Source organism: Poecilia mexicana, unplaced genomic scaffold (genome assembly GCF_051168715.1).
Source record: "Poecilia mexicana isolate PSO_F unplaced genomic scaffold, ASM5116871v1 scaffold_8, whole genome shotgun sequence".
In the NCBI taxonomy this organism is placed as follows: domain Eukaryota; kingdom Metazoa; phylum Chordata; class Actinopteri; order Cyprinodontiformes; family Poeciliidae; genus Poecilia; species Poecilia mexicana.
Genome location: NW_028263377.1, coordinates 16,133,959 through 16,158,294, shown reverse-complemented (window position 1 = coordinate 16,158,294; position 24,336 = coordinate 16,133,959). Strand labels below are relative to the sequence as shown.

General features: G+C 41.1%; 2 protein-coding genes across 2 annotated transcripts in view; one reads left to right on the top strand and one right to left on the bottom strand.

Annotated features, from left to right (window-relative positions):
• Positions 1–24,336, top strand: part of coro7 (coronin 7) — a 106,727-nt gene that overhangs the window by 56,542 nt on the left and 25,849 nt on the right. The window lies entirely within an intron of this gene.
• On the bottom strand, positions 2,008–22,974 carry vasnb (vasorin b). Its single transcript, XM_014983604.2, has 3 exons — positions 22,719–22,974; positions 15,937–16,033; positions 2,008–5,869 (listed from the first exon to the last, which is right to left on the bottom strand). The coding sequence occupies exon 3, from the start codon at positions 5,860–5,862 to the stop codon at positions 3,778–3,780; it is 2,085 nt and encodes a 694-aa protein (XP_014839090.1). The 5' UTR covers positions 5,863–5,869; positions 15,937–16,033; positions 22,719–22,974; the 3' UTR covers positions 2,008–3,777.

The window sequence follows — 24,336 nt, the reverse complement described above, 5'->3', positions numbered from 1 at the left end:
AATTGCTTCTACTGAAGCAAACCTAATCCACAATGTCCCTCCTTACAACCCAGAGGACAAAAACATCCATTGCTAAAAGTCCAGTTTGAAGTATCCCAGGTCACACCCAGAAGCTTTTATTCTTCCCTCATGGCTAATGATGACCAATTAGTATCAGTATATTAGAGGGGGTCATAATAGTTTGGCCGAAGGGTAAATTTTACAAGCATCTTCGTAGGCAGGGAGAGTTTAATTTAGTGATATCATTGAGTGGGTTTGTTGCATCTCGTAATTCACCAAAATAAGTCTTTTCTCTGATAAAACTGAACAAATTTTGCCAGCATGAGGGGAGTGGTGCTGTTTTATGGGTTTGTGTTGTTGGCGTGGAACATCACACAACAGCTCCAAGCTATGGGAAAATCTATATTCATGTTTTCCTTTGTTTGTGTGTAGGTCCTACGTCCATCACCTACCAACTCCCTTTACCTATAAAACACCTGGGTGGTCATCCTGTTCAGTGCAGGAGTCTGCAAAACAATGCTCACTCAGTTGGTAGCTCAGCAGTCACAATGGCTACCTGAATCTGAATGTTTTTAATTATATTCTTTTACTTCCATTTTGCCTCCAGCTTAGGCATAAGTCCAAGACTTTGTGTTTATAGTTCTCATCATAAAGCAGTGTGGGTTGTATTTGCTTAGGAAAACCACTCAATGCTGGAGAGAAAGAGGTAAAAAAAAAAAAAGTACAACATTTGTGCTGTAAGATGTTTGCATTTAATGATTTGTACTCTTGGAAAAAAGAAACCCATAGTTGCAAAATTTGGTTGTTTTTAGCACGAGAGGGGGTGCCAGGAAATGATGTTGTTGTTTCAGTGTAAATTTAGCACCTTGCAAACGTTTGCATATCCCTTGGACTTTTTCAGTTTCTCACATTATGAATAATGTATTTTGTTGGATATTTCTTATGTTTATACTTTCCTTTTTACATATAGTAGTGCATGATTTTTGAAGTGGGAAAAAAATATTCCTAATTGTGTTTATCCTTAAATAACTTCTAGCTACAAATTGCATTAAGAGACTTTCCACAAGCCATGCAGTTGATAGAGTCCCTGATGTAATTCCAGTGAATTTGGTATAAAGCATTTTACTCATGGGAGGCTGACCTGAAGAAAACTCTGTAATGATGCACTATTTTGTGTGAGTATATGATATAAAATCTCATTGAAATACATTTGTGGTTTTAATGAGACAAAAGGTGAAAAAAGTCCCCAGTGGTGTAAGTAGTTTTTATTTTTTTTGCAATGTCTTTCCTGCTTCCTTGTCTTTTGACACGAGCTTTGCTTTTTTGTGTCATAGTTGTAATGTAAGCTGGTAAAATAAAAGGATTTTGTAGCTCCTGTTTTGTATTGTATTTTCTGAAACAGGCCAAAATAGCTTCTGTTTCTATAATTGCTCAAATGATTTCTTGTCCTGTTTCAGTTACCTCAGTGGAAAATTCTGGTAGAAGTAGGAAGTAGTGTGCCAGCTAAGAAATGGCGAGCGCACTAAGTGATGGGTTATTTGCTTTCAGAGTGACTTTGAGTGATTGTCGAGGCACGTTAAGACACCTCCAGAGTGCTCGGAGTAGGCTGATTCAAGAATAGGCTAACTAAACTTTGTTCACAAGGTTGTTGGAATTTCATGTTTAGAAGTTGATTTATTTGTTTAAGTTACAAGCTTTAGACATCAGTTTATGGATTTTGGCACTTGAAACTGTTTGCATGGGTTTACTTTAAAATTCACATTTTCACAGCCAAAACATGTGCTGATGAGTGATATATTGCTATTTTATACCTGCATTTGGAGTTTTCTTCCCTTCTTTCACTGCACACCCCCTCCTGTTATGACTTCCTCTCGCTCTAAGTGATGGCGTAACAGAGAAGTTAATGACAAACACATTCCCTACATTCCCACCTCCCCTCCCTCCTAATATGAACCATCCTTTCAATTGCTGAACTCTAAATACAAGGGGAAAAAAACCACCAAAAACTTACTTTTAGGTATTCATTTAATGTAAATATCACTTTTTTTCCATTTATACAAATAAGTTCACACAATAAAAATAAAGCAATACGCAATAAAAAATTTCCCTAAATAACAAGGAAAAAAAAAAACACATTGAAAATACTTTTGGCTATTCTCAATGTTATCTATTTTACAGACAAATATTCCAGTTTGCTACTCTTGTTTTAAAGGCTTTTGGGTTTGTGTAGGATCAGTAAGGGAAATACTACGGGTAAGTAAAAAGGCAGTCACGGATGTGTCTTTGGTGCGTTTGCCTACAAATAGTCACTGCGGCTCGGGGTACGCCAACGCATGCGGGCATATCAAGGAAGTAAATGATAGCAACTCTATCTGTTGGTTTTTGTTTTCACAAGACGGAACATGTAGCTGGATTATCACAGTTGCTTAAACAAACAGTATTTACTATCATTCTTTGCGTAAGATTCACAGATACGGATCTTGGCTCTCTCTGGGTCTTTTTGATGATCTTCCAGTGGATCTCTGCAAATCTCATTTTCTTTTCAAACAGTGTGGACACCAAATGACGTTTGCATAGTGTGGCTAGATGCAAGCATGCAAAGCTAGTGTCTCCCCTGTCAAAAGGTAACAGCTCCTATCACGCCATCGAGCATGCTATTTTTACTCATACGAAACATGGTACATGTGAACTGTTTGCTTTGCTCATTTTACCACCAGACCATGAACTGCGTTGCACTGAAGTTGTCTTAAACAAATAGCTGAGTTACCTTAAAATGAGACATAAACAATAAATAGTCGCCGGAGACTTATGTGATGAATTTTCAGCAAAATAAATGGTATAGCTGTTTAAAAACAGTGCATTGAACATAGAATTACAAGAACTTCAGTCCTTTCCTCTCCTCTGTACCTTGTTGTAATCCTGCTTCTCTCTTTCTCTTTATAATGGGGGGGATTTAGTCTTGATCTGTTCCAGACTCCCATCTACTCAGACTGTCTGATATTCTGGGGGTAAAACCCTATGACTGACTTTACTGGCACCAAATGAGTTTTAATCTTCAAAGATTTTAATCTGATGTTTTTTGTCTGTTAGTCACAAGAAGTGAGTTGAGGGTGCAAGGGGGAGGGTTATGAGGGGTTTTAACGTCACAATATTTAACAACAATAAAAAAATACAAGTATTTAAAAAGAAAACATGTTTATAAAACAATTTTATCCAAATAAAGCAATACAAGCATCAGTTATTTTCTCTGTACAACTTCATTTGGTGGGTTAAAAGATCATTCACAGCATACACTGATCCCTTCTGGTAAGTACTGAAGAGTTTGCACTACGCCTCAAAACCAACTACTGAGACTGTTCACGCTGCTTTCTGTGATGGGGAACGGCAGTACAAGCTCATTTCAGTGCACATGCAGCGCACATAGAGGAGTGCATGAGCTTTTTAAGTGTCCCAACCCCTAAATTGCAGCCAAAACCAATAGTCTCAGCATCACAGCATGTTGGTTGATGGACATTGTAGCATTCATCATAGAAACACCATAAGTGCGTTCTAAAGTCCAAGCATAAAGTGTTCCCATGTTTCAGTCTCTTCTTGGACAACCATAGAGCAGTGAGTTGATAGTAAGTCCAGCTTCTTTTTTGCTGATTAGTTGCCTGGTTCTGTGTCCTCTGCTTTCAACCAGAAGACCTTGCTCTATGTGTTCTGATTATTCCACTTGGCAGGACACAGCAGAGGAAATACAACTCTCTTTTAGAAATAAGTCATCAAGGCCTGCTGTCAAAAGTAAGAAGGCTTGTGCATGGGCATATTGTTATTTGATGAACAATGATCTTGTATTAATAACACCTCATACTCCATACTACTTGTTTGGACAGAAGGTTCAGGCATCATAAGTTGTGGCTGCTTGTGAAACAGAGCTCCATTATCCAAACCGGCTTTAACTCCATCCATCCCCAACTGGGAGGGTTCACAATCTAGATCCAGGTGGGTCTTGGCTCTCCTTCTCCGAAGAAAGAAAACCATTGCCACTGCTATCGCTATGAGGAACAACAGTATCATGATGGCATATGCAGGCACAAGCACAGTGCCTGCATATGCACTGGTGTCAATTTGTGCACCGGTGCCAGAAGATCCAGGTTTAGTATGAGCCTGAGTGCAAACACTCTCAGCATCGCTCGCAGCACCTATAGGACTGACACACACGTTGTAGGTGGAATTGGGTTTCAAACCTCGAAGTGTATACTCTTGGAATGTTATTGGAAGGTTGAGTGGAATTGGTCTGCGGTCCGGCCCAGAGAGGTTTCTGTAGGTCAGACGGATTCCACGGATGTGAGGACGCATTTTAACATAGCGGTGAAGATCTATCAGAATTGATGTGGCCGTTGCTTGATGCGAAGTGATGTCTGGTGTCTTTGTGACGATGGTGGACTTGGATGGAACAGCTTCAGTTGGATAAGTTGAAGAGCGGCTCTGGATTTCACAGAATTGTCCAGATGTGCCATCTGGACAGGCACAAACAAATGAACCACGGAGAGTCCACTGACAAGTGCCTTCATTGAGACAAGGATATTTGGGACAGAATTGCTTTTCTTCAACTAGGTCAATACTGCTGCTGCTTGGAGATGCAGGGACAGAAGGCAGAGGAACATCACCACCTTTGCTAGGTGTCTTTTCACTGGCTCTGGGGACTTGGATAGGTCTGGTAGTAGTTGGTAATGTGGTAACAGGAGCAGGCAGGGTGGTAGTTGTAGTTTTGACAGTAGTAGTTGTCATTGCAGTTGTGGTTGGGCAGCCAAAATCCCTTGTTTCCAGTCTTTTTAATACTTTTCCAGCACTGATGGGTGGAAAATGACAGCGTGTCTCCTCTGTTCTCTCCAGGGTGATGCTCTGCGCTCTAAGCCATCTTGGGAACCATGCTAGGTTGCAAAGACAGTTGAAGGGATTTTCGGCAATTGCTAGTTTTTCTAAATGGGGGAAGAGCTGGGAAAACTCCTCAGGAAGACCTTGTATACTGAGACTGCTTATGTCCAACTCTGTTAACTCACCAAGGTTTTGCAGGTCCTCAATCTTTGGAGGGCCCATTGGGTTGCCAGCAAGATTAAGATGAAACAGCCCAGGTGTCTCTTTTAGTGCTGAGGGGAAAGACTCGAGTTTGTTTTCTGAAATGTCCAATTCATGAAGATTCTTTAAATTTCTTATAAGCTCATTATTTAGGCTGGTAAGTCCAACACCACCAAGTCTGAGTGACTCCAGGTTGGGGGTCTGAAGCTTGGAAGTATTTAACGAGGGCAAGACATTAAAACGCAGATCCAGCAGTAGTAGTTTGGGTAATGAGAGGAGGGGCAGAGTTGTCAGCGCATTACCTTGCAATTTGAGTTCCAGAAGGTTCTCCAAGCCATTAAATGCAGCTGGATGGATCTTTTCTATATGATTGCTGTACAAATAAAGGCGCTCCAGCTGCGGCATTCCATGGAAGCATTTTTCTGAAATGTAGGTGATCTGGTTGGATGACAAGTCCAGATTTTTTAAAGAGCTCAATGGCTCAAACACTCTTTCAGGAAGATCAGTAAGTTTGTTTTGACTCAGATCCAGCATTTCCAAGTTAAGTAGTCCATTGAAGTCCTCAGCTGCAATGCCTTCAATCCCATTTGCAAACAGGAAGAGGTTTTTGGTTGATGAGTCCAATTTGCCAGGAATGGTAGAGGAGCGTCTTCGGGAGCATAAAATGTTCCCTGGATTGGAGCACAAGCAATCCTGTGGACAGTTGCTGGAAAGGAGGCCATCAGGAAGGATGAGGAGGAGCAGAAGGGACATCAATGGACTGAGAAAGACCTTCATGGTGCAGAATCTCTCTTGGGCCATGCTTTACCTAAGACAAGAAAAACAAACACAGTTAACAGTTGGGTTCTTAGAAATATTCTGCATAAAAGAAAGATAAAGAAAGCCTCACCATAACTTTGTAATTAGGCAAAGGCAAGTTTAATTTAGTCCACACTGAGAACTAAAAACCTTGCATTTTAGGACCATAATCAAAGACTTCTGACTCCAAGAATAGAGCCTTGTGATTTCTGCTTTTGGATTCAGAAGCACAACACTGATTCTTGTCCATGCTGACACTGGTCTAAGTCAAAAATTACATGTATACTTTTCTTAACTTAGTTTATTTCTCTAAACCTCAAGAATCTGTGAAACTGGTAAAAGTAACAATTAACATTCTGTTCACTCCAGTTTTGCCTCGTCATACAAAGTCACTTTTGAGCGGCTGCATGAATGCCGTCCTGCATGTAGCAAAGCATCCGCCGATGACTCATTTGTATCCTACTACACGTGAAGAAGAGCTGATAATCTGGAACTGCCTTCCCACATATAGGTGCAAGATAAACATTTTCTGTGTCATCCAGACTGACGGCCTGTGATAGTTGCCAAACAAGTGCCTCTACAACATTAAGAGTTGAAATATAGTGATAAAGATGAATAGATTTTAAAACAGATATATTCCCATGCTTTAAGCCATTTCACCTGAGTCCAAACTTATTTAAACAACTGCTGAAGTGGAGTGTCAGCACGCTACTTCAAAGGATGATGGAAAGGAGAGGGGAATAGGAATGAGGGGGGGGATAAAGAAGAAACCAGTTTCAGACAAGTCTGTGTAGCCATTTATCTTCCAGTGCTATCAAGTGAGACAAGCATGCGGGAAGAAGCAACATGTATCTGCTGAATATTGCCCAGAAGTAAAAGGAAAAGATAATTAAATGCACTTTTGCTTTATTGCCCCAAAGTGAGTCTAAACCTTCCTATCCCAACTCAAATTTTTTTTAAGAATAAGGACTTCATTTCCAAACCTATGTAGTTACATTTATGATATGTTGTATATTTTACAGTTTGAACGCTATAGGGAATTTGTCAGGCTTTTATAAAGGCGCAGTTGTTGCCTGCACAAAGTGTCTTTGTGCAGACTTTGCCTGCACAAATACTTTGCCAAACACCTCAATAGTACCCAACTTTTGGAACCAAGAATCTTATACAGAGTACATTCAGAACATTGTGTTCTCACGACTGATGCAACCTATTTCACCAGAAATTTTAAAGGAAATGTTTATCCATCCCTCTTTTTATGTGGCAACTGTTTCATTTCCATTTCCATATGTAAATAATTACTTCAGAATCATGTTGATACTTCATGGAAATTCCTCATGAGGTGCAAGTCAGCTAATTTATAGACAAGATTATTCTCAATTTTGTTTCTTTATTCTGTTAAGTATTGAAAAAAAAAACTAATGTAAGGTTTGGTGTATCTTTTTCATGTATCTTATTTGTATAGAGAACAATTTAACATTGAAATAAAAATAAAAAAATCTATAAAATGATGGCATGTTGCTGTAGTTGGATTCTGATTTGCTGGGTCTTTTTTATATTTTGTCCTGTTGCACCAAAACAAAATCTGTTCCAGTTGTACTTTTTAGTCTTAGACCAATACCAAGTAGCAAACAGTTGTAGAGTGGAAGGAAAAATATGTAATTATAATTTAAATGTTTTTTTTGTTGTTGTTGTTTTTGCCCAAAGAAAGTCTGAAAAGTGTGGTGTGTATCAATATCGGTTTAGAGTCACCAGCTACAAACAGCAGGAAAGCCCTTTCCAGTTCTGCACAGCAACTGTATAAAAACTCCACTCAGACTTAGATTTGTTTATGGAAAACCTTGTTGAAAAAGTAATGACAGCATCTGATGGCAACAGCTCGCTGCTGGCTACAAATGAATGAGCAGCAGAGGTGAAGGGTTGCAGTTAACCTATAATTTCCACTCGGGGGGCCTGCAGGGGTTTGTGTTAAACAGAGTTCTATAATAGTCGTGTTTCAGAGTGAGTAGCTCAGAAACAGTCTAAAGTAGCAGCATTTTATTTGTTTGTTTTGAGAATTAAAGTTGTTTTTGCTATAAAAACTTAATTCAAACCTCACTTGTCACCAGACTGAATCTAAAGGTTTCCAGTACAATGAGGGATTATGAAATAATTTATTGATTTTATGGAAATTAAGAGATCTCAAAAGATAACCAGAAGGCAGGTGGGCAGGGAGAATCAAACAGCAGCTAGAGGGGATGTTTGTTTTCTAAGAACTAAAAGCAAAAACTTTACCAATATTCTGAGCAAAAGGAAAGTGTCCAGAGCCAGAATACACAGCAACATCAAGCAGCTTTAGAAAAGCAAAAGCACCACAAGGATAAAACCGAGAATATTTCCCTTAAAAATAATCACTGTGGTATTTCTACCACTGCTTCCTCGGGGATAAAATGTTTATTTGAGTGTGCCTCACTCCAAACTGGGCCAGGCACATCTGATCAAACCCAGCGGAGGAGGAACTGTGGCAGAGGTGGACGGGGAGGGATTCGGCCCGATCGCAGATAAACTGGAACTTGAAAGGTTAGATTCTGCTGTTGTCTTTTCTCTTTGGCTGCAGCAGGCCCGTGCTGATCGGCAGCTCAGATACGGCGCAGCTGGGACGTTGCTGCTGCGGTGAGTGATTGCTGTGAGAGGAGGTGCAGAGAGAGATAGTAGAAAGGCAAGTTGTAATCCTGCACATAGTGGAGGAATGCCCCCCCCCTGACTTGTCGTCCTCCTTTCTCGACTTGTAATTTCCTTTTCTCTCCCCTGTGCACTTGAAACATTCCTGAGGCAGGCAGTTTGGGGGGAAAAAAGTGATCTTGGTTCTGTGGTTGGCTTTTTAAGATTTGCAGGAAGCTTTTTGGGGGTTTATAAACAAAGGATTGGATTCATTGCAGATCCATTAAAATCTGCTCGTGAATCTGACATTGTTTGGTTTTATCAGAAGAAAAACTTGTTGGCAGGCGAACATGTGAAGCAACAAGGGCCTGAAAATGTGGCAAAACTCCGAATTACAGAGCATGTGAACTTCTTTGTGTTGCTCAAAGTGACAAACATAATTCAGCACTTTGGAAAACTGAAGAGGCATAAGGGATAATCACATTTCCCCTCTCCTATAGCTCTCTTATTATCCAGCAGAGATAAGAGCAGGTTTCTGTCAGCGGGGCCTCAAATTCAATAAGGTCTGACTTTAGAATGGTGAAGTGGGCTTCAGCAATTAAATCCCAGCAGCCCATAGGGTCAAGAGTCCCTGTCTTTGGGGCTGAAGGCTAACGACAATGTGTGGACAAGTTGGGCCAGAGACGAAACGAGCGAATGATGCTGGCTGACAGTTCTGGATAAGGCTGCGCACAGCAGACTAGATACTCCCATCAAAGAGACTTTTTATTTCGGTGACCTTATCTTTTCACAGGAAAACAGCTTGTGGTATGTGCATTATGTGGAGGATCTACGTGGTCTCTGTCCCCTTTCACCTCCAGCAACGTCTTTGCAACCAGATGGATTCTGTTATCCACAATCAAGCAGAGTTATCTGTCAACATGACAAAAGGGCCGAGGGAGAATTGGAAAGGTGAAGCAACGGTATCCGAGTTGAAAAAAAGATCACTTGAGAAGCAACATGAGGGAGAATAGAACCGACACTTTTAGCACATATATACATGTAAAAATGTCGGACTGCTGATGCACAGAGACTGACGTGTCTCTTATGTAGTGCTTTATTTCTGGTTGTACATGTCAAACTGTGTTAGATAATGTTACCCCATGGAAAGATGAGATGCTCAGAATAACTGAAGTTGGGGAAAAAAAACTGACTTTCAATTCTATGCTTGTAAAGACGACCAGACAGCAACCATGTAATTAAACGGAAAAAAGATCTCTAAATATGTGTTCACCAGCATAACTTTGCATCAAGCTCTATCAAGTAACAGGAACAAAAATGACACTTTACTATCGGCATAGTAATAGTCACACTTATAAATGTCACTGAGCATGCTCATCCCGAAGCCCCTCTGATCGCTGCGATCTGTAGAGGTTGGACTGGGATTAAGGCCTCCAGTTTTTCCACAATGTGCACAAACAGCAGATTTCAGTCTGATCCCAAAATAAGATTTAGCTTCAAAAACAACTTAAGCATGTCTTTATTGGGTATGTATACCCCTTGAATACTTTTGCAAGGTATAGCACTTAAATCTTATTTTACTGGGGTTCCCTGTGCTGGTCCAACATAAAGCAGTTCACGATTGCACTTTTTTTTTTAAGAATGAAAATGTAGCCTGGCTTTTCGTTGCTGACCTGCTTCCCATTATCTGCTGAATAAAAGCATCCCCACACCATGATGCAACCACCCCCATGCTTCGCCATGTTTCAACATGTGCAGTGTTGATTTTTTCCCCACATATATGATTTTGCATGCAGATCAAAGAGTTTAGTTATCCAAGTCATCTTAGTAGAGCATCTTTAAAGTAGACACTTATAGTTTCAACTTTTCCATAAGAGCAGTTTCCTGTCTTTGCTGAAGAAAAGCCCCACACAGCAAAACGCTGGACCCACCGTGATTCTTCTTGAAGCAAAATATGTGAAAGTTAGAGGTATGGATACTTTTCAAGGCCTTTTTTCTTTTTTTTTCTTTTTTTTTTTTACAATTTTACTCATTTTCCACTTTTCGACATAGTTTGTAAGTCCTTTTCATCTTAAGATTTACGATTTGGAACTGTTTTAAGAACAGTGTGAAGCAATACCATTCGAGCATACAGCTGGAGGACTTGAAAGAGAGCATAATATACAAGCGCAGGGTTAATGTGAGGGTAGACTCACGGTAAAAATCCCAAGATCGGGATGCATTTGCTGCACCAAATGAGAACTCAGGGCACCTCCGTGTTTGATGTAGAGTTTGATGTGAGTGGTTTACATTTTAGCTTGCTCTCAACTGCTATAAAATTACAAACGAGACCCAAAAGCCAAACAGTCGTTCAACAGCCAGATAGCATCAGTCCAAAGGACGACAAAGCCCATAAGCTTGTGAGACATGGAGCAACTCCTCAGGGTCAGAGGTTAGGCTCAGATTAGTGTTTCCACTTCTGCGCTCTATCCAACAACCTTTGTTGCAACGCTGACCCACACAACACAGTTAACATCCTCTGTTGGACAGAGTCGCACGCCCAGCTCCAGTTACGATCATATACCTGCGCCTCGTCTCGACAGGTGCCTTTTTTTTCTCTGCTCCTCCAGTGGAGATGTGAAACCCCAAACCCTCTGGAGTGTGTCTGACTACATGATACGGCCAGGTCCGAAAAGCCTGAGGAGGAAACCAGAGGAGGTTGGTGGCAGAGTCTCGTCTGCAAGAGAGCACTTGTGGAGTCTGCGTCTGCCTCCTCTGAGACTTTGGAGCGCAGAGGTCATGTTGTGTGCGCTCCAAACGGAAACGTGGATCATTTCCTTTTTGTTTTATTGCTAAAGGACATATGGTTTAGTAGACGCTAGATCAGATTTTTTTGCTTTTTAAATAAACACAGACTCCGGCTGAGGCCAGACACACTGTCCACTTGTTTCCCCTCGGTCACGACACGAGTCTTTCGTCATCGTCTCCTGCCCTGTGACCCTCTGAAGACAGCAACTCGCGGTTGCTTTTGTCTCGCGGCTCTGCACATCTGCTGAAGACCTTCGCCACAAGGCGCTCACGTTACACAGAGGACACAGGATTCCAGCGTACCACTGACAACCTGTCCTTTGATCCGCTTTCTCAAAGTGGTGTTTTACACCCACAGCTTTTGTTAGTCCTGTGCCTCGCGTCTCTTATTCATCCTTTTGTGTCAGACACAATAACAAACCGCAGCATTGCAGAGGTCACAGCCTGCTCAGGCCAAAAGCTTCACATCACCAGGAAACCGTGTAAGCAGGGGCTGGTTGTGACGAATGTGGACCCTTTCCAGACTTTGGCCTTTTGCTTTCGTTTTCCGTTCGTCCGGTCACCATCAAAACCTTATTGTTCGTGTTGGCAGCATGTTCCAGAGTGCTCTGCCACGCTGGTGCAGACATGTAACACAAGCTTGGCCACAGTTGAATTGGGTTGATTAAAGCTTCTAAGAAGAACCAAGTTTGAAGAAGGAAATTCTTTGTGTTTTGTGCTTGTTTTTTTGTTTGAGGAAGCTGGAAGGACCAGTTAGTTCAGTCAGCCACAAGACTACAGTTACATTCACATGCTGACAGTCATCCTTCCTGAGTGACATTCATTCCATCTGCATAACGCTAGTTTGTCTCCTGGCTATTATGATGCCTTTCTACCTGTGCACACCATGCATACTTCTCATGCTATGTAGTTTCCTATTACTGGGTTTCTGTACAACCACTACAAACAGGACAGGACTTCCACATTAATCATAATAACAATGAAAAGATGCAGCATGGAGTTATGTCTATTTGTGCAACTTTATTTTGACCCCCCCCACCCCCTTTGTTTAAAATCAACATGTAAAGGATCAATAAAGAGTTGGACGCTGTGTGACTCAGTCAGGCTTACTACAGTGAATGACTGGCAGCCCGGCCATTATTGTTAAACAAACAATGCCACACGTACTCACTGAGGAAAATTATCCCTTTGCCTCTTTACCTGTCTGTCAGCATGTCTGAGTCATATTCTCGCTGTATTCAAACACGCTGTCTGCCTTATCCGAGTGTGTACTCCGGATACCAACATGTCACATTTGTTTAAGCTGGTTGTCTAGAAGCACTAAAACATCCTGTTTTGTCCCATTCTTGCTTAACGCCTCTGCTCAAAGCTTTTTTTTAAAAAAACATTTTCGGTATTGGTTTGTTCATGACGAGTATGACTGGAATCCGATGAAGGCAGGCAGGCCTTCTCCACCTGCCATATCTACCCTGTGAGGGTTTAAAATTTCAGGGGAGTTCAAAAGTAGTGTGATGGTAATCAGTAATGTTGGGCACATGGCTGCTTGTTCACTTTGTGAGACTTTGCAGTCTTGGGGAGAAACTACAAGTTTGCACTTGTTTAGAGAAAAACAGTCAAATTTCACCACCAAAGTAGTATATAATTATTAATTTCTTATAAATGAAAATCTCAAAAGTGTGATGCTGATACTCTTAAATAAAACCCACCTATGTTTAACTTAACCTCAGTATAAATCAAGCTGTTCTGTGAAGACCTAGGAGGTTTCTTAAAGAGTATTGGTAAACAAATAGACCAGGGAACACGTCAGAAATTAGAACTTTAAGGTAGTGTAAGATTATAAAACTACATCCCAAGCATTGAACATCTTTGAGCTGATTTCAGATGTGTTGACTATTCAGTATTGACCTGTAAGTTGCCACTGACACGTACATATTGAGTATATGACAGACAAAGCTACAGAGAGGCATTAAATCCACCTCACAATACTTCTCCTGCTCTAAGAACCCACTGTTTGAGATTTTTGTCAATCTGCCCCGGAGTTTTTTTCTTCTTCTCTTTAACAAATAATGAAAAAAAAAAAACCCAGACATGTGCCATACACACAAGATAAATGTGAACTGGAGATCACTGGTGCAGATTACAGTGTCACAAAGGAATTTATTGTGAAACTGTTGCCTGCATTGGTGCTGCTCCAGCACTGGGGGAGGTTGGAGGTTGGAAAAGGCAGCAGTCAGGCGGTACAGTTTCCCTCCCGACTCCTAACATGGACAGGCTTCTCCTTCATGGCCTCAGGTACACTCTGTCACCCTATGAACCAAAACTCTCATTTCTTTGTTGTTTTAATCAAATATGCTGGTTCGTTGGTCAACCATACAGCGTAAGGGAAATGCGCAATCAAAGCTTAGAGGTCACATCCAAATAACGAACACAAATCAGAGCAAACAATTTAAGATTTGATTTAGAGAAGGTGTGAGCGCAACAATCACCCAAACAGGTGAGATCCGCAGATGTTTAAACTCCTTAGTGCTGACCTTTTACACCTCCTCGAATCTGGCATAAAGAAAATAAGCCACCAACAGTCATTTTATATGTTAACAATGTTCTCCAATTGTATTTTAGGCAGACCAAATAGATCCAATACGGTTTGAATACCAAATGTTAAAAGTATAAAGGAAACTAAGAGACATAATGGCCCTTTGTGTGGTTCATGACCCAGATCTGTTCTTTACACATGACATGTTTATCGTACTTTCAGACAGAAGATACAAATGAGTGCTTTGTTGGAACTGAATAGTAACTTTTGTCAGCAAAAGGAGCAGTTTGTTTGCTCCAAATCAACAGGTCCCTTCATACATCTCTTCAGGTGATCGGAGCAGATTCCTGGGTCAAAAACACACAACAACGTGTACTCTCTAATATTTGCTCACACACGTGTGATTGGGCTCAGAGCTTTGATGTGATCAAGTTTGCTTAAGCATGCGGTAGAGTTACCTTATGGAACACCCTTGTTTGCTCTTGAGTGTTTGTCTGCGGGTTGAAATAGTAACTTTATTAACCCACAATGATATCCTAATGCGCTTGTAGTGGTGAGCATTGATAAGAAGCTGCAGCTCGGTCACATTCACTCGTATTTCAACATGTTGTGAAACCGTTGCAGACGCATGCAGGAATACAGGCGTGCATCTGGAAAACGATGAGTAAAAGATGCGCAGGGTTTGTCAACACGCGTTGTAATTCAAGGCAAGCTTTTGATGGTAAAACTCCGAAGGCAGAAATAGGCTCGGTGTTGATACTGAGGCATGTGCGAGTTGCAAATAATTTACAGCAAGATTAAAAAAAAAAAAAAACAGGATGTGGAATGTGGCAGTTACGGCCAGAAATCAATACTTCACTGCTGCGTCTTTCTCTGCCTATAAGATGGGGATCAGACGGGAAGAGAAGGAGGTGGGCGAGGATGAGCAAGGGAGGCAATTAGCAGGAGTGGCGATGTGCGTCCAGAGTTCCAGGGAGACTGTGTTCATGTGGGTTTGGCTTTACAAGCCCACACAGTCCCCGTCACAGCTCTTTGAAAACTGGAACAGCACAGAGGCAGGACGGAGGGTGAAGGGTCAGGAAAAGGTTCGCAAGGTGAACAGAGGACAAGTTGTGTACTGACATCCAATTACTGGGACAGTATAGTGCAAGTGAATTTAAAAAAAAAAAAATTCCCCAAAACCAATTTAAAATTTAAACCTCATGAACATTAGTGTTTCAGCTGTTCTCTGTGCAGCTTGCTTTAGACCGAGGTAGCTGCGGCAGCCTTTATGATTTCTCATCTACTGTGAATGTCATTTTAAAAGTTGAAAGTCACTTAGACTGTTTTGGAAAACTGTGGAGCCTATTGATAAGATAATTTGTCCTTAGAACTTCAGTGCCTGATATTTTTGGGTATTAAATTTAGTTATCTGGCATGGAGTGTTTCAGACTGGTCATTGTTTCCAGTAAGGAATTGTCACTTTGACTTCTATAACATCAACGGGATCCTCATGAAGGTCCTTATCCGTCACGTTGCGTAAGAGTCATTCTCAGAAAATACTCAGATAACTCAATCATTTGTTAAATTTGAGCATTTGCGTGCCTACAAAGAGAAACAGATGCAATACATGAGCATGAAATTGTTTTAAATATGTATGAAAGGGAAGTAGGAATGGATAAACTGCCTACATTTAGGAATGAAATGATGGTGGCAAAGGGAAAAGGAACTGCAACATTTCCTTAAGTTCAGAAAAGAAACAAACTAATGTACGTTTCCTACACAGCCTCCTTGTGTCACTGAAATGCTGTGAGCTTGGTAAGAGAGCTGCTCTTGTTCTCCTGCCAGTCTTTGTTAACAAGCCCAGAGTGAAAAGGCCTCTTGAGGAAGCGGGGTGTTAGAGTTAACGCGCTAAAGACCGCCAACAGTGGCTTGTTTGGGATTCTGGATTCAAATATTCCAAGTGCCTATTAATATAACCACATCAGAAATCCTACATTATTTATGAAGTCGAGCTTTTTTTTCCCCCTCTGTAATAATATACAGCGTTCCTGATCTTAACCATGTGTTTGTATTATAGCAGCTGGCCACTTCTTATTTATATGGACACTTTTGTAGTAAAAGCTGCCAGATTCACTTACCCAGTCACGATGCTTCCTCTTCTACCCCTACTCCCCGCTTCTTCTTCTTCTTCTACTTCTTCTACTTCTACTTCAGTTGCTTTTTTTTTTTTTCCACCTGGAAATAAAACAGTTGGATCTGTTAATCAAATCACCTTTACCATGTACAACCGGCTCTACTTAGCTGGAAACCAGCCCCTCTGTCATGCACTGTTAATAGCCCACAAGCGAAACAGGAAGTTTTGCTGCTGCTAATTGGTTAAATTCCAGCTGTGTGCAGGAGCATGCTGAGCGGGCCGACCATGTGGCAACACAACAGTGTGACGGAGCACAGGAAGGGAGGCAAGAATGCGGGTCGACTGCTCGCCTGTTGCATCTGTCAACTCCTTGTCTTAGCTTCATCAGCCCATCGTCTCCCATGTGTTAATTTAAACTGCATGCCCTCATACAGTGTGTTCTTTTGGTTTTTTACCAGGGTAGTTGAACAAGTTTGAGCGGAGACATTTATCTGCAGTTTGCATATGTATATTTTTTTATTGCTTCATACATGTTTATTTGCCTCTGCTGCTGAAACTCAGCACTGCCACAATGTATTTATCTTTTACAAATTCTCTCCCTATCTGTGATGTTATAACATGAAATATAGTATGTGTTAATGCAGCTTTTTATACGTAAAGATGAACAATATGAACAGTAAATCTGATTTGGTTCTTAAAAATAAAATTTCCTATGGATGTATGACTCAGTCAGTCAGCTCTGACTGGAGATCAGCCGGTCAAGTACAGAAGAAACTAAACACACCGCTCCATCAAATATAATGGTGGCAGCAGGGAAGCTGGTCTAAGATAATACTAACATGAATGGATGAGTTTCTACTTCTGTTCCGTAAAAACAGTAAACCTAAAAAATCCCATTATTTTTTTTATCTAAATCCACCTCTAGCAGCTGTTTGTACTATGATGAACTTTTTTTTTTAGTTAAATCAGATAAAGACAAGGGACCTCTATCTCTATCAATGACCTTGCATCCTATTGTTTTCTCTTTTTATCTAAAGTCTATACCATAAAATCAGCAGATCACACCTCAAACAAAGCTGGAAATAGAAACTGCCCAAAAAAAAAAAAAATCCTGATCATTTTCGATATATTCATCTCCTCTTGTAATTTTCAATTAGTGGATGAAGATCGGACAAAAAAAAAAACAATTTTTGGAAAATATTTTAAGCTGTTTAAAGCCAACTATCAGTATATATTATGCATGTGTTATTTGATCTTTCCTCCACTTTTACCAACTATGACAGGTGACCTTTATTCATATTTTACAGTATTTACTTTACTATTGTGTTTCTAGTAAGCAGTGGCTGGTAAACCGTAATGCATAGACATTTGATCTGAGTCAGGTTTTAAAAATATGCAACAAACTTTACTAAAACTGTTTGTGGAACAGATACTTACACATTAGTTTGCATGGCATGCGTCAGTGTATTTACTTGTGAAACTAGTTGTTGTTCGATTCATGGTGTGTTTTACAACACCACACAGAAGCCCTGTTCTTTCACTAATACTTCTTTGCATAGAAACCCACACAGGTAGACGTACCGATGCACGCTTGTGCAGACAAGTTGTGTGAGTAGCTTCTGAATCGGGGAAAAGCGTGTGTCCTGACGCTTCTGTGGTTAGATTTTTGAGGTCGCTGCCTCTCAGATGATTCCTCGACTGAAGAGTAAATATTTAGTTTTCGAAGTGGAACTCAAAACCCAAAACGTTGCATTGTTCTTTCAGATGAAGCTCCTGAAACCGCTGTAGCACTGACAACAGCAGGCCGGTTATGCAGCCCAGCACCAAGATCAGCTAATCACAGATACAGTTTTTTTGTTTTGCTTAAGATGCAAGAAGCTGTGAGGCTCCTTCTCGCTCGACTTCCTACCAGTTGCATGTCGCGACTTGCGCCGCTCTTGTGCTGTTTGCAGCGTTGAGCGACTGGGATTCTGGCTGATCTTTGCTGCCGCTCAGATTCAAGCAGACGGGCACAGATTCCCGCTCTTGGCCTGCGTAACTCACAGAGCGGCAACAGATAGCAGCGCTATCTGTTGCCGCCCTGGCTGCGACTGAAATAGACATTAAGAAAAGAGTGAGCCAGAGAACAAAAGGGTCGAGCCAACTCAGTGAAAGAAGGGCCTTTTTATGTGTTAGAGGTGTCTCTTCTCCAACATCTTTAATTCAAATTATTGAACTACCTCCTCAACATGCCATCAGATGCTGCAGAAGCCTGTGGCAGCAGACCAACACCTGAAACATGCAGGACAGTAGGTGCTTATTTTGTTAAAAACCTCCTCTGTATGCATGCACTAAAATTCAAGGTCACACTTTTCTATTATGTTGCACAATAAAAGACATGTAACACATCTTTCCCAGGGATGCCAATAGCTGCACTGGCACTGTCGGTGTGTGTTTGTGCCTTGGATCTTTGCTTTCCTTTTGCCTAGTTAGATCTAGTTCATGGCTCATCTCCTAATTATAGTGCAGGCCAGAAGTAATTACAACCTTAGATTAAGAGTTATTTCTTCCGTTTTTTTTCCCTTTTTTTTTTTTTTTACAAACCAGCGCTGAAATGCAGCAATTTGTGGTGTATTTTTTATAGATGAACATCCTTGTTCTCCTTACTCTTTCCCTCACGTCCCTCTGGAATTTTTCTTTCTCCTCGGGGGGTGGGGGGGTATCTTCACAGATTTTCCATCTTGATTCAGAACTTTTCAGATGTACTTAGCAGACTTGATTCTGCAGACCTTTTAGAGTTTGCGTTGACATGCTTGTGTGGGAGTGTGTGTGTGAAAGCGGACGTGGAGGGCAGCGGGTATTTTTTTTTGAGGGGGGGGGGGGGGGTTCTGGGGCTCAAACCGGGCCACTCCAAAGCCCTCAGATCCCTTCGCATGTGTGTGTATATTTATGCGAGGGTTTTGAAGTGGTTCTTCTGAACGCATCATTTGGCTGCATCGGCGAGCTCTTCTTCAATTTAGCTTGGCAGGCGTATGGGCTGGGGTTTGCCTCCACATACCGCTAGTTCAGCACTGATGTTTGAGGCAGAGAGGCCTTTGAAGCTCAGGGGTTTTACTCAAAACTCCTCTTATAAGTAAAAGCTCCTGGGATGGCAACGGCCCTCCTGCTGTGCCACCTCTGAGGGGAGAGGAACAATAACACGTCAAGTTTTGACATAAGAAGGATTTGTTCTTCTTGAGTTTCCTCCTTGCTAATTGTAACATGTTTTTTTTCCAGGTTTCCGCCCTTTTGACTTCCCCCCTCCCTGCTTTCTGAGAGCGTGCCCCGCTCTTCTACCTTCCCCAGGCCTCCTCGCCTCAGCACCTGACTTTTAACCCTCTAATCCCTCTAATATTGAGGGTCGAATGCTTCAGGCACTCGCCCTAATTGGTGCAAAACTGAGCCCTGAAAAGTCTGGAAGTTTGGGGAAAGACATGGATGTAAACAACATTGTGATAAGGCTTTTAACAAATTGGGTTTTCTACCTGTTTTTCTTCCACAATTTCCAAAAAGTTCTCATTACACTCCATTTTCCAACCACAAATAAGTAAGACGGATAAATGCATGGAGGATACAACTTTTAGATAATGGGATATACATCGGGATATGAAACGTTTCCGTACTCTTCCAAACTTGGAAAACGCCTCAAAAGCCTGACTTTTTCCAAACTGCACAGGAACCCTGCTTTTAGTTCGGCTTTTAAAAACAACAAATGAAATGTTATGATTGTGGTTCGCAGCAGATTTAGACATCAGCGCTCTTTCCCTCCCAAGCTCTTTGGCACAGATAACGAAATGCCAGCCTTGATTTTGTAAAAAAAAAGAATACCAGATAACTCTCTCACTGACCCAGTGTTGCCAACCAGTCCAGGACCGGGCGGCGGTAATGTGGTTTCAACATCTCTGTAACAAACTTCATGAAAGCCGGGTCTGTGCTTAATTGTTCGAATCAGATTCTATGACAGAGTCCCTGTTCTCCTCAGTCTGCTTCCCGACCACACACACAGACGCAGCTAAAATAGCCCGTTCATTGTGCACACAGCACGCCCTCTCTCCTTCATGTTCACACCAACACACACGAGTGGTACGAATGTTTTGACAAGCTTTGATCTAAACTTTGAAATACTCGCAAGAAAGGTGCAAAAGTAACTATTATCTTTTTTTCTTTTCTTTCTTTCTTTACTCCCTCAGAGAACTTTTGGTTCGTCTCTCAGCTCCGAGAGGTCAAAAATATCAGCATACACAACGGTCTGAGAACACAACAGTGACTGTTCAGGCACACTTCTGTGTTATTTACAACATCAGAAAGTGCCCAGCAGCCCTCTGTTTTGCTGCTGTCACCATGTGCAGCCTCAAATTTCTTCACATTAGTGCAGGAGTAATTGGCCTCCTGTGGCTGCTCCGCTACGACTGGTAGCCTAATATATTAACAGATTGCAACCATTACATACTGTCAATGACAGAGGAGCTTTTTTTACAACATAATGACTACCTGCAATGGAGCACTTGGCAATGAAACAAGCTGAGCTCCAGTGATGGGTTAATAGAGGGGCTATTGGAGTAGATAGGTCTGGGGTTTTTTGCCCCTAGGAAAATGGAGGCGGTTTTCTTTGCCTCATTATGGGGCCATACAAGACAAAAAAAAAAAAAAAAGGTTGTTCTTAGCTATTAAGACATTAACCTTGCCTGTTGTTCTGTCTGATGTCATGATTCTAACAAAGGCAAGTTTGATCTGTGCATGTTTATACTGGCACCATTATTTGGAAAGTGAGCAGGAAAAAAGATGGAACTGTTACTTGTATCTTTACTCTCCTGAGCGGAGATCGGTTTGAGCATGTCGAGTCACGTCGCTTTAGTAGATGTTGGTTTAAACCTGGAGAAGGTCACCCAGAGATTTAATCTTTCAGGAATTTGACCCCGTCGCTCGCAGCTCTGCCGCACGCCTGGCTAAGGAAGCTGATATTTGTCTGATTTCTGCGTTTACCATTACTTGCATCCGAGCAACTTGTTCCGGAACGCCTTCAGCTAAATGTCCAAACATTTATACGTTTTGGCAGCTCTGTAACTTGCGCATATTTGGAGTTATAAAGTTATGATGTAATTGAATCATTGCAGCACTGGCAGTCGTAGTTGTTGCATATTTTTAATGTTGCAAAATGGCATAATTCATCGCTTTATGACTGAAGCTTGGCCCAAAAGTTAATCTTATTGTAAGACATGCTTAAAATAGTGTTTATTATTCTTCAGCAGTGCTGTAATATCCTGAAAAGGACAATATTTACCCTGGGGGAAGTTTAATCCATGCCAGTCTTACAGTTTCTTTGCCTAATATATGACAAGTAAATGCAAACTTTGTGGCTGCCTAGGGTACTAATAGAACTTTAAAGCTATTTTAATAATTTCTACACATTTTATGCACCGTTTCACAGCTCATTAATAGATGAACATGATATAACACTAATGTTTAGTAACTTTTTGTCAGATTTTGTCAGTATGGAGAAATGTGTGTAACCTTAATCTCTGAATCACTTAGGTTTTTTGTTTGTTTGCTTTAAATTCCTGGGTAAAAATCTGCTACCATTTTTGTGTTTTTTTTTCTCTTTTTTTGCTATAATCTAACATGGAGCATTTATTTGAGAGTTTGATAGCTTGTAAGTATATTTTCTTTAATAAATAATAATATATGCTTCAGAAGTATGGACAGACCCCTAAATTTGTTGAATTAACTCTTTACCTACAGAGCAAAATATGGGAGTGCTCTGATCATCTTCGCTTAGGAAAGTTAATAGAATTATAACAGAATTAGAAAATCGACCAAAAAATGAAAGCATGTTCATTTAAATTGTGTTTATTTGATATATAGTGTAAAGGGTCGGTTTCAGTCCATGGCAGAGTTGCTAGTTAACTGTACATAGAGAATTAAGAGTGAGCTGGAATATAAAAAGGGAGCCCTAAAAAGAATTTATTCTTCTGGCCTGTATAACCTTTGACCGACTCTGCCTTTTAAAACTCCCCAGATTCAAACACATTTCTATGTAAATCATGCGTATTGTGTCCCGTTGAGCTTCTCATGTAGTGGGACGCTCCCTGCTGCATGTTCCAAAAACAGCTGTCCTCTGCGGTGAGCACGGCTCGGTGCGGTCTAGACGCTCGGCTCGGTCCCTGCGTGCTGCACGGCGTCCTGCGGTCCAACGCCAGCCCGCCTCGTTACCGCCCCGACGGCTACTTTTGTGCACCGCGCACACGCTATGCTTGGTCCAGTTACAAAACACGGTTCTTTTTTTTTTTTTTTTTTTGTCACCGATTGTTGACCTGAGGCATTAGAGGCAACCGCATCCTCTAACTTATCATCCCAGTACAGCAGCAGCGCGTCCATGCAGCCTCACGTAAACCTAGTTTTCCTTGAGTTGAAACATTTGATGCATTTCAATAGAATTCTGATAAGAGATCTTGTGACGTTAAAATGAGCGCCTTAGAAAAACAAAACAAAACAAACACAAAAAAATAATGTTGGTGAGTTATGCTGCCTTTTTTAAGCTGAAGGTGTTGCAATTAAAGACGAAAATATAACAACTCTAGTCACGTGTCAAAAATGCGTAATCGGACATGTTAAAATTTATTTTATCCCTGTTCGTTCGTTGATTATATTTTACACAGTCCTGCTTTACGCGTCACTTAATTTACGCGTCTTGGTCCACAACATGCAGCCTTAAAGACCCGAGAGTAGTTTATTGTTCATATTTTATTGGTAGACACAGCAGAGTCTTACCCGTAACTTTGTAGAGGTGAAGCTGTAAGAGCGCTGTCGCGCTTGTGTCCGTATCCAAACAGAGCACTTCACCGATGTTAACTCCAAAGCTGGTAGTTTTCCGTGTGCGCACGATCTCGCAAGAATAAACAAAAGTATTTTTCTTTTCTTTCCTTTCCGTGGACGTGTATTGACCTGGGCTATCAAGAACGGTCTTCATCAAGTAGTCAGAGAGAGGTAGACCAGCCTCCACGTCAAGGAATGCGCTCAAGTGCCGACTCCCCTGGACAAAAAGCGCTTTATTGGAGAGCACAGGGAGAGCTGGAGCGGAGCGGAGCAGGGAGGTGGGAGGGGCGAGTCCAGGCGCACTCCTGCGCTGACTAAAAGGCAACAAACAATTCACCTTGCAGCCTGACTCAGGAAAGAAATTCCAGCCTCGTCTTAAACCTACCCTGCAGGACCTGTTCTGAGAAACGTTACAGCTTTCAGCATTATCTGATCCAGAAGTAGATTTTCATTAAAAATACAGGACATTTATTGTTTTCTGCAGTGTGAGTATTTTTTCACGTTCAATTAAAGTGTCTGAGAAAAGTCCTCATACCCTATGAGTCATTTACAACACAAACTTCAATATATTTTAATAGACTTTTATGCCATAGATCAACATAATCTAGACTAACGTGATAAGTATGTATGAGTTACTTTTTTTTTTTTTTACAAACAAGTCTGAAAAGTGTGATGCACATTGGTACATCCCCCTCTTTACTGTAATGACCTTAAATAAATTTTAAAGTAACAAGTTGTCTCCTGAAATTGGTCATTAAAAAAATATTTTCCAACTGTGTGAGCATTTAAGAAAACCATTGGGAGCTGTTGTTTGAAGTTTACCAGTTTTTGGATTTGATTGAAAGATGGATGGAGCTGCTGTTAAAACATGGCAAACCTGAAATATTTCTCTATGCTTTGCTCCATCTATCTTTCTATTATTCATGACCAACTTCCCTATTCTTGCAGAAGAAAAATATCCCCACAGCATGATCCTGCCACCCCAATGTTTCACTAGATGGTTGATTTTAGTTCTTTGCATGCAGGCCAAAAAATTCAGCTGTGGTCCCATATGTGGCTTTTGGTCAACTTTAAACTGGACTTCTTTAAAAAAAAAAAAAACTCAAGTGTGTGGCAAAATGACTTAAAAAAAACATCCAAACAGTTTGAATAAATTGAGAGGAGGTCCTGATCCGAGTTCGCATGTAGTGCACATATGGTTGCTCCATCATCAAACTGAGAGAGCTATCAAATACTTCATGACACCAGTGACAAACTACCCATTGGCAGCTGAGAGACTATTTTGATGTCAGCTTGTCCCAGCCAGGTACAGAAAGATGATAGCCACTAGAACTGTGACACTTCCAGTGTGTACTTTTAGCCACACGCCACTAAATTACACAGCGTCCTGCAACCGCTTTCTGCCTAATATTTGTCTTGGTTTGCCACGTGCATTCCTGCAGAGCATCATTTTTTCCCCCTCATGTTGGCACGGAGCTTTAAAAACTAACTTAAACCATTGCAAATTTCTCACTCCGGTATTGCCTTACACTCCCGTGGCCGAAGGTGTAGAAACTCTCAACAAGAAAATGAT